Source organism: Coffea eugenioides, chromosome 5, assembly GCF_003713205.1.
Source record: "Coffea eugenioides isolate CCC68of chromosome 5, Ceug_1.0, whole genome shotgun sequence".
In the NCBI taxonomy this organism is placed as follows: domain Eukaryota; kingdom Viridiplantae; phylum Streptophyta; class Magnoliopsida; order Gentianales; family Rubiaceae; genus Coffea; species Coffea eugenioides.
The window spans coordinates 26,321,581-26,332,991 of NC_040039.1; the positions used below are offsets into that span (position 1 = coordinate 26,321,581).

The 11,411-nt window shown below is 32.9% G+C and overlaps 1 protein-coding gene across 1 annotated transcript; it reads right to left on the reverse strand.

Annotated features, from left to right (window-relative positions):
- Nucleotides 1–573: 573 nt before the first annotated feature.
- LOC113771301 lies at nt 574–5,076 on the reverse strand. Its single transcript, XM_027315898.1, has 4 exons — nt 4,946–5,076; nt 1,636–1,706; nt 851–1,353; nt 574–792 (listed from the first exon to the last, which is right to left on the reverse strand). The coding sequence occupies exons 1-4, from the start codon at nt 5,074–5,076 to the stop codon at nt 574–576; spliced, it is 924 nt and encodes a 307-aa protein (XP_027171699.1).
- Nucleotides 5,077–11,411: the final 6,335 nt, after the last annotated feature.

Genomic DNA, 11,411 nt, shown 5'->3' on the forward strand with positions numbered 1-11,411 from the left:
CAGACTTATTGGGATGTTCAGGATGTGTTCTGCATCATCCTTGTTGAAGACTTTGTAGATCAAATTCTGTTCCATCTGTGTTGAACCATGAGCTGTGAGACTTTTTGCAGGTCACTGTCCTCTGGTTTCTGTGTCCTTATCCTCCCACCACTATCATTGTTAATCCATTTTTCTTTCCAAATGTAAGTTCCTCTTCCATTCCCAACTCTCTTTTTGCAGCCTTCTTCAATAACCTCTCTAGCACTTATTAGACTTTGCCAAATCCAGGATGCATTCTTTGGAGCATTGCCTTCTAGTATTGATCCTTCTGGAAAGTATTTTCCTTTCAGTACCTTGCTTACCAAGAGATTTGGTTATGTCATTATTCTCCAAACTTGTTTTGCCAGCAAAGCTTTGTTGAACAGATGAAGATCCATGAATCCCATTCCACCTTCTTCCTTGTCTTTGGTGAATTTTTCCCATGCTATCTAGTGTTGCTTGTTTTTTTGGTCGTTTTGTCCCCACAAACATCTTGCCATCATGGAGCAGATTTCCTTGCAAAGCTTCTTTGGGAGTTTGTAACAGGACATGGCATTAGTTGGAATAGCCATTGTCACTGCCTTCAGTAAAGTTTCCTTGCCAGCAAGACTTAGCAATTTTGTTTTCCAATGGTCCATCTTCTTTCTGATTTTGTCCTTTATGAACCCAAAAATCTGCTCTTTGGTCTTTGTGATAATCATTGGCAATCCCAAATATTTCTCTTGACTCACTGCCTGGATCTCTCCCAGCTCCTCCTATATTGCTTCCATTGTTCTTTGATCAGTGTTTTTGCTGAAGAACACTGAAGATTACTCTAAGTTGATTAGCTGACCTGAGGCTGCCTCATATTTTTTAGAATTTCCTTCAACTCGTTGGCCTCCTGTTGATCTGCTTTGCTCAATATCAGTGAGTCATCAACAAAAAAAGGATGAGTTAGTGCAGGTCCATGTTTGCTGATCTTCATTCCTATCATTTCTCGGTTTGCCTCTGCTCTTCTGAGTAGACTTGAGAAACCTTCTAAGCATATGAGGAAAAAGTATGGTGACAGAGGGTCACCTTGCCTTAGTCCTCTTTCTGTCTTTACAAACTCTCTTGCTTCTCCATTAACACTAAAAGAATAAGACACAGTAGTAATGCAGTTCATTATCCAATTTATCCAAGTATCACAAAATCCCATTCTGTCCATCATTGCTCTCAAGTAATCCCATTCGACTCTATCATAGGCTTTAGACATATCCAATTTAACAGCCATACATCCCATATGCCCATTCCTTTTGTTTTTCAGATTATGTAGGAACTCATGAGCTAGGATAACATTATCAAGAATCTGTCTACCTGCCACAAAAGCAGTCTGGTTTTTGCTTATGTACTTATCTAACACAGGTTTGAGTCTATTCACTAGAATTTTGGAGATAATTTTGTATAGTACAGAGCACAAACTAATAGGCCTATAGTGCATCAAGCTAGTGGGAATGGGGATTTTGGGAATCAAGGAAACAATAGTATGGTTTATGGATTTGAGCATGTGACTTGAATGGAAAAGGCTTGAACTGCCTCAACAATGTCATTTTTAATTTTAATGATATCCCAATAAGTTTGGTAAAAAGGGTGACATACTATCATTTCCTGGAGCTTTATTGGGATTCATTGAAAACACAGCTTTCTTAATTTCATTTTCATCCACAGGTCTGACTAAGATTATGTTCATTTGATCAAAACAGATTAATAGAAATGCTCTTCTTTTGTTGTCTTGGAACGAAAAGGGCTCAGCATGCCTATATAAAAAACATAAAAAAAAACATGCATCTGCCGTGACTTTCTGCCCAATGTGCCAGTCACACTTCCCATCTAATCCATTTCACCTCCTCCTCTCAGAAACTTTCTCAAAGTCTCTCACTTCTATTCGTTTGTTGGACGGCTCTATAGTCTAGTATCAAAACTGTACCAGTGGTGTGGGAATTAATAAAATATAGAAGAGTAAAACTTGTCAACTAATACAGCCAAAAAATGAGCAATAGGCCACCGGGTTAAAAGGTAAAAGAAGAGTACTTGTTGTTCAATAAAATAAAGTGCACCTCGGGGATTTCAAGAGTACTCGAGCTGTAATTGAGCGATTCTTTTTGACAAACTCCAGAGACTTCAGCAGATGAAATATATCAATAACACTCCGTGTGGGCATTATCAAGAATGAACAAAACAAAACAGATCACAGTTCCGAGTGAATTTTTTGGTACAATAGAAATCTTGATATGGGTAAATGTTTTATATTTTTTGCAAAAAAATTCACTATACTTTACTTTGTTCTGTTAACTATGATACTTCAAATTAAAGCAGCAAATACAAAGTAGCCGTAATATATTGTATTTTTGCCAGATTCTTTTTTGTTCATTTTTTTATTACATATATTAATATTATATTTACAAAAAAATATAGATTTAATGAGCTGAATCAACTCAATTTTCTCAACTTCCAGTACGATTAGGGGTGACAATCGGGTCCAAATCGGGGTGACGGGTCGGGTTGAGACCTGAGTGTAACAGAAAACCCGCTGACCTGAACCTGACCCACCAAACCGAAACAGGTCAAGATACTTGTCACGAACTCGAAAATTTCTGATTGGCGGGGCGACCCGAAATGACCCGAAACTTAATTTTAATTTATTAATTTATCATTGTAATTTCTAATGAAACCAATTTCGCACAAAACTAATTACATAATCAAGTAATAAAAATTTAAATAAATAATCCCAAACCAAATCTAAAATAAATCAGACATCGTAAAGGTGTTTTATCCCAAACCAAATATAAAATAAATTAAAACAGTATAAAAGTAAAAAAGTAAAAAATAATATAATACATTATTTGTCCAAATATAATAACTTTAACTTCACACAAGTTAAATAAATTCATTTAGGATTAAGTGATTAATGCCTTTGGAAAAAAAATAACTTAGTTTAGTTAGATAAAATAATTTTTATGTTTATTAAATTATTATTAATTCGCAAATGGGTTATCGAGTCATATCGGATTGCAAGGCTCCATTTTTTTATTCATTTTTTGATTAATGTATTAATATTGAATTTACAAAAAGTACATAGATTTAATAACAAGGCTCCATAACATATAGGATTGCAAAATGAGTTGAATTGGCTCAATTTTCGCAACTTCCAGTACGATCTTGAGCTCCATCAGCTTTCATTCTAAAGCTCGAGTTCAACATTAATCTCGAGCTTGAGCTTGAGAAAAATAATAACGAGTGATCATTATTTTATTTGCTAAAAAAAGACATTTATAACATAAATGAATAGTCATTTATAACAAGTAATAGAAGTAAATAAGTTCAAATTATCATATGATCAAATGGAGCAAACGAACTCTACATGAAATCAGAGACGAATAATCTTGTTGTCTAGCATTTGGTAGGCAGTGTCATGTTAGATGTTTGGTTTAACCAAAAAAAAAAAAGGGGGTAAATTAGTCCAAAAAATTAAGTGTAATTGTCATACCCAAATTAGTCCAATACATAAATTTTGTGCAAATTGGGGCGGTTTTTTTTTCCCAAAAATGTTATTTATTTCTTTAATATGGGTAAATGTGTAAATAGCAACGGTTTGTTAACTGTATGACCATATCCGTCAAAAATCATGGTGTATGATTAATTTAAACAAATTAGACCAAAACTTAATTTTTTATTTGTTATGGTAAATAAAGCCAAAATTCTGCAATTTTATTAATATCTAGTTAACATAGTTTATACGATTGTTTGAATAAATTATTATATAGAAGGTGTTGCATTAATGTTTGTAGATTGTAATAAAAGTAATATAAGACGGCACAAAGAGTCATTTATAAAAGAAGAATAAAATAGTCATTTATACCATCAATTTGTTAAAATATATTCATCCAATGGAGCAAATGAACTTTGCATGAAATGAGAGGCGGTAACTCATCTTTGGATGAGTAATCTTGTTATCCAGCATTTGGTTGGTTTTGCGTTAGACGTTTAGTTTAACAAATAAGCATCAATATTTATTCTATCAATAATAGCATGAGATGGAATTACTTACTTGAGGATTGCAAAATTGCTTTTTTGGTACAATGCAAATCTTGACAACGATCTTGAGCTCTATCAACTTTCATTTTAAAACTCGAGTTCAACATTAATCTATGATAGTTTGAGCCTAGCTAAGCTCGAGAAAAATAATAGCAAGTGATCATTATTTTATTTGTTTTAAAAAATAGTTATTTACTTCTATTATTTTAATATGGTTGACTATTCATTTATAACAAGTAATAGAAGTAAATAACTTCAAATTATCATATGATCCAATGGAGCAAACGAACTCTCCGTGAAATGAGAGACGATTACTCATCTTTGGATGAGTAATCCTGTTGTCCAGCGTTTGGTTGGCAGTGTCAAGTTAGATGTTTGATTTAACAAAAAAAAAACTAGGAGTAAATTAGTCCAAAAAATTAATTTTAATTGTCATACCCAAATTACTCCAATACATAAATTTTGTACAAATTGGGGTGGTTTTTGCCCAAAAATGTTAATTATTTCTTCAATATGGGTAAATGCGTAAACAGTAGCGGCTTGCTAATTGTATGACCATATCGGTCCAATATCATGGTGTATGATTAATTTAGACAAATTAGTCCAAAAATTAATTATTTATTAGCTATCATAAATAAAGCCAAAATGTTGCAATTTTATTAATATGCAACAAACATAGTTAACTACATATTAATTATACGATCTTGTATTAATGTTTGTAGATTGTAATTAAAGTAATATAAGACCATATCGGATTGATGAAATGGACGGAATCCAAACATGTACAATTCATTAGGGGAAAAAATTGGCGCAAATGCACGAGATGGAATTCTATTTCAAACAAGGAAAGTTTTCACAATTGCCACACTTTCACTTCCCGCCAACATTCCGATGTGTGGTGGGAACCGTGAATTTGAGGGACAGTAGTTCATTTCCTTTAGGCTTGTGCTTGGTGCGGCCTCCATTTTCAACGCCGATACCACCATCCCTATACTCAAAGTCCATGTATTAGACAAAATTGTAAAAGTCAATGCTGTTAATCTCCTATAGGCTTGTACTTTATCCGAAAACAAGCTTCGCAATTTGTTCTAAAGTCGGGTTTTGCCTCCCTCTGTCTATTTTGAAGATTTTTCCATTTTGGATTGCGCTCTCCTTCACACGAGCACACCCATTTTTGGTATTTCACAATCTCACTGTCAAACATCTTGAAATCACTTTTGCGGATGCTAAACCCAATTGCTCTTGCGTATGTGTTATAAAATAGCTCGGCATGTGACTCGGACGGAAATGTCATTTTCATCACTTCATCACGCTCAATGTCATCCACGCAAAATTGATCGAAGGCGATATCAATTGCAGTGTTCTCGACATTTTCTTCGCCCCCAGTCTCTCTACTACCATTTTCTTCCACATCTACATATGGGTCTTCTGGATATTCATTTAAATTTAACATTGATTGTCTTCCACACTTGCCTTCGCTATCTTCCATTTTTATTCTACGAAACAAAAGATTGACGTTATTACCATTCATGTACTGCCAGAATTGGTAATCAATGCTCGCATCCTTTTTATTACATTTCATTCCCATGTAACCACACTTATATGAATCCAATAATATAAACACGCCACTTTTAAACTTCACTTCTTCCACAAAATTCATAATTAAATTAATTATACAAAAGAATCTAATACATGTCATTCCTTATTTTTTTCCTTTCAAAAAAAAATTAATTAAATCTTTAAACTTAGTCCTACCAAAGAAAAAACAATGGAGTAGCAGGAAAAAAAACATTGACTAATTTACGACTCCAGAATCAGTAATAGGATTTAAAGTCTTAAAAGAGGCTTTTATGTTAATTATCCACCATTTTCTCCCACTGCCTTACTTACAATAAAGTCATAAGTGGACGAAAACAGTTTACTATTTCATCTGGACACAAACTCATTCACAATTTGGTTGGTTAATTTCTTCCAATGCTTTCTCCTTGATAATTTATTCCGATTCTTTCTTCCAAATTTACATACATGAAAACTATGTCCTTACATAGTTTTTATTGTCTATCACATTCCTCTGTTAATATTTTAAATTATTATTATGACATCAAATCCATATCCTTAACGGAACCAATAGTCAAATAGTGACCCAAAACTTAGTGAAAATAATTAAACAAAAAATTAGTTGCATAAAAGTTGACTATTTTGTACTTCGTAAAAATTAATCAAACAAAGAGATGCATATCCCACCGCATAATGCAAGACCCATAGATAACATTTTCCTCTAACATTAGTGATTTATATAATTATTTAAAAAACATAAACATGATCTTTATCAAAATTTAATAAATATTACTTACCTTCTTTTCAATTTTGGGAGGTTTTCTTTGTTGATTTTCCACCTACTTTTCTTCCATATACATTGTGATGGATCCTTGCCATTCTTGAACAATTTATAGTATAGGTTCAAAGTAATGCCATTTATTATTCCCAACAACCATTTTAATTCATTAAATTTTTAATAACTCATTTCCAAACGCTTGAGTGGCTGTTGGTGAAAGCATTGAATGCAACTTGGACAGCAAACCTTGGAACTAATCCTCGGACAATCTACTTGTGGTACAACTAAATTGAATTTTGTCTGATACAAATTCGTTGGGAAGAGCATAAATTCTTATGACGTGGACAGTAGAATACAAGCATGTGCTCTTTTGTTTCTTTAAGCCAGGCCCCACTTCTCTCATTTTTTAATACACATGTTCCCGGTTATGCATCTACAACAACCGGTCATGACCCAAGGCAGAAATAGGACATTTTACATGAACACTTATTTTCATCGATCATTGCAATTATCATTTGTTGAGGTGTCACTCCCACATTGGACAATGATGAATACTACACGTCTAGTATTTCTCTCAATACTAGATTGTAGATGGATCCTCGTTTGCCCACCAGAATAGAACAGAAAAAAGCAGATGACTCCTTTGTCTCACCCATTCCTCCTCATTTCCTTGTTGATGGCCGATTCCTCTCAAACTCTCTCTTCAGTTAACAGGAAAGGGGAAACAAGGATGAAGGGGGAAGATGTTTGATTCTTCTCAGCCATCTGAATCACTTTTTTTCAAATGTAATCATGGTAAACTTTCACCCATTTTGCCTATGTTTAATGTGCTTGTTTCTTTTTTTTTTTTTTGGTAACATTTTCCTTCTTTGTTTTGATTTAGTCTCTCCAAACATAGGAGAAAGACCCTTCGTCCCTCTGCTAAGATGTGGAATAATCTGATATAGGTACCCATCATATCTAGAATTTTTTACCTTCATAAATAATTTCGTTGATAGATAACATTTTTTCGGGTTTTGTTGGAACTTTTTTTTTTCAGAAATATGTGTCCAGTTATTGTTTATTTAAAGTTTGCAATTTAGGTTAGAGAATTTATTAAAAGGTAAGGTTTGTATGCCCTCATTTCTTATTTTTTTGCGTATTTTTTATCTATCCTTTTCTTTCTTTTGCTTTCTCCTTGGCTTAGAGCATTTCAAACCATTAATGAAAAATTTTAGGAAGTCTAAAAGGAAAGAAGGGAAAAATTAGAAAGTTTCTTCTCGCGAGAGTTTTTTTACTGCTTTTAATTTCCAATGGTAAAATTCAAGATGAACAAATAATTTTATTGTTTGACAAGTAAATAAGAAATGAAAAACTTCCGCTAAATTTGTTTTTTCTTTCCATTATGCCCGAATTACTTACTCTCTTGCAATATGTTTCATGTGTCCTTTTTAACTAATATTTCCTTGGCACGAAGCATCTCAGACCATTATTGACAAATTTCAGATAATTTCTTCTCGCGTGAATGTCTACCCTACTCTTAAATATCAATGGTGGAATTCAAGTTTAAAAGGTAATGGAATTCAAGTTTAAAAGGTAATACCTTTACCTTTCAACCAATATTTTTCTTCAGCAAGAATAACAAAGATGCAAATGTCTCGCTGTTGGAGCTCCTGTTTTCTTGGCACCTTTTTTCCTTTTAGATTTGTTATTAGTTTTTTTTTCCAGTGTTGTAGTTGCATGTTTGAAGATTTTGTCACGGATTACTAACATTCCTCAGCAGATGAATGGTAAGTTTTATGGAACTGAAAAGTACTTGTTATATATTTCCTTTTGAACATGAAGAAAATAGTTAGCTATCTTTCTTTAAATTTGAGAGATTTCTCGATTTCACGTGGTGCTTTAAGGCTGTAAATTTTGGCTCTTGTGCAATATAGCAGAAAGTTACTCTATTCCTTGAGTTTGTTATTGAGTATGGTAAATATTCAATGCATTTTAGTTGGCTTTAATTTAGGTGGTTTTACTCCCTAGCTCTTTCGAATGATTAGGAACAAATGGTCACTTGTGAAAAGATTATCTAGAAATTTTGAAAGTGGGAAAAGTCATTTGATTCTAAGTATTTTTTCTGCTATTTTTTTTTACTCTGGATTTTCAGCTGATCTGATTTTGCTTTTTTTTTCTTTTTTCTTTTTTGTGGTTATCTACCTTGCAGGTTTATATACTACTCTTGACTAACAAAAGGCAATCTGTGAGATGTCTCAAACGAAAAGGTAGTCATTTTTTAACAGACTGTAAATTATGTATCATAAACTGGAAATGGATCATATTGCTACATCATTATTATATTTCTCTATTAATCTAAAAATTTTCATAGTTCATTGCATCCATCCAAAAAATGGCTCTTCCTTTGTTTTTGAAACTTATTTTTACTCAGCTTACATATCTTGGTTTGATTCCTTTTTAGGTGAAAATGTAAGCAGGAGGTGATGGTAATTTTGCTAGAGGCTTCAAGATTTTAATTGATTTACTCGTAAATGCTTCAAATTGAATAGCAAGAGGTATATCTACACTTCCTTCGTGGTTTGCCTCAATGTACTTGATTATACAGATATACTATGGGAAATTCTATGTAAAAAACTCCATAATTAAATAAAATTTTTCTTAACCCCTTTTGTTTGCCTAAATAAAACATGAAGGAACTTCACTATGCAGTTTATTTTCTATATTTTTTTAACTTCAACATGCTGATATTTTTTCCTGCCTATAAGTTGACATGTAATTGATCTTTTGGAGGTGATAATCTAATGAAAATAGAGGGATATTTTCTTGAGAATTAGCAATCAGTAGCTGCTTCAAGTTTGTCTGTTTCTAAAACCAATCATAACTACTTCTCCATCTCTTCGGTATTTATGATATCAATATTTTTATCTTTCGGGATTTTGATTGCATGTATCCTATTAAAAATATGGAGTTTCATTCTAATCACCACGTTGAGATATGTAACCTATGTCAGGATACATGTCATTTGGGTCAATTTAGGTAGTGATGAACTACCATATATTGGTTTTTATGTCATTTGGGTAGATTTTGCTATGTCACTTCCCCTGTTATACTCGGATTTGAATTTGTTGCCTCCACTGGAGCGTTATGGCTTTCAACCCTACTTTTACAGCAAAAAGGAAATTGCGTATTCAAAAATAGAAAGAAAGGAAAAAGTTAGAGAAATTAACTAGGAATTGGCTTTATTAGTGAAAAATTTTGAGTTTCAGTTAAGGTGATTCTCAATATGTTCTTCCCAGCAACTGCAAAACTTTTTCTACCAACAATGTACTAACCCAGTGGTTCACCTTTTGGTTTTTTGCAAGGGGGTGAGGACGCTCTTGCTTGCATGGTGCTAGATAATTATCCCATTTACCAAGCCTTTATTGTCTCCAAGTGAGGTCAGAATTGTCGGAGCTCATAGTAAACTTTCCTAATACGACCTGAGAACCTAAATTGTATTCCACCCTGTTTCTTTAGCAAACGCTCTCTTCCTCTCTCTCTCTATATCAGACACAAACACTACACCCTATTTTTTTTTATTTCCTTCTATAGTTTCCTTTTTTTTTCTGTTTTTAAATAGACTAATAGGTCATCTACATTGTTTTCTCAACACCATCAAATGTTCATACATGTTAGAGATGCTACCGCGATTTTGTTGACTTGATATATGATGAATCAAGAAGCCAATTATATTTTAAGAAATGCCATGCACCTGCTCAGATTAGAAGTTGGAGTAGATTTACTGAAAAATGTTGTTCACATTTTGGTTGTTGATTATTACAGAAATTGACTACTTTCACATTGGTTAAGGTCCTAAGGATAACTTGAGACGTGGTGAAGAGGAGGATGATGACGATGTAGCTATTCAAGAAAAGGTAAGGCAGCGGGATGATTGGAAAAAAGATAACCTACATAGTGTTGGCAATCAGAAGCTCAACTCTTATAGAGTATCGTTTTCATGTAGACGATAATTCTTATAATGTTAGTCTTGTATTTTAAAGATAAATAGATAAGTTTTAACTTCAATAGCAGTAAAAGTCTATTTGTCCATTTCTTAGCTTTAATCATACATTTGTTTTACTAAATAATAACTCAAATACGACAAACTAATATTTCTTTTCTGTGAATATTAAAATTGACCTGTGTCCAGCTATTATTCAGTTGTGGATTAATCCTACTAAATATCATATAACAAAAAATGTTATTCTTATTTATGACTTAGTTTTTGTTAAAAGATTAACAAATTAACACACTTAAAACAATATTACGTAATTTTTTTCATATATAATATTCATAACTATTAGCCAAAACTGCATTGGGCATAATTACGATTTATCACCATGAACATCTGCTAGTTTATATAAATCTAAGAGCATGATTAATTTATGCTAAAGTTGACCACCTTCTCGCTGTAGGGTCCAGCTTATGCACTGCTAATAGTTTGGCACGTTTTGCTTCAGCTTCAAATTCAAGATTGAGGCTTCTGCCATCTAAGTGAGGTGCTGCTGATGCTTTTGATGTTGTCCATTCAGGCAAAAGCTGTTGTACTGCTTTCTCCATCAGTTGATATTTTGAAATTTTTATCTCTACATCAACTTTCTGGCATTGAATAATTTTTTGGAGAACTATGTAGATTCAGATATAGATTTTGTTAGATTCAAATGGGGCTGAATGTGTACATATTCAAAGATCATGTGACAAGGTGGAGAAACTTTGAAGCTATATTTCTTGCTAACTTCGAAAAGCTATAAACTAGAACTAAATAAAAGATAAAAGGAATTGTAAACTTGAAAATTAGCATATATGAAACACTAACGCAACTGTTAGAATGAGATTTACATGACAGCATGATTAGAATTATTAGTTTAAACCTCTAGATTATTAGATGTAGCTGGAAGATAATAAACAAGGACAGTACTTAATGTTGTTAAAAAGCGCAAACCATGGCTGCAATATGACAAGAGCTAATAAACTCCTTTCTAAC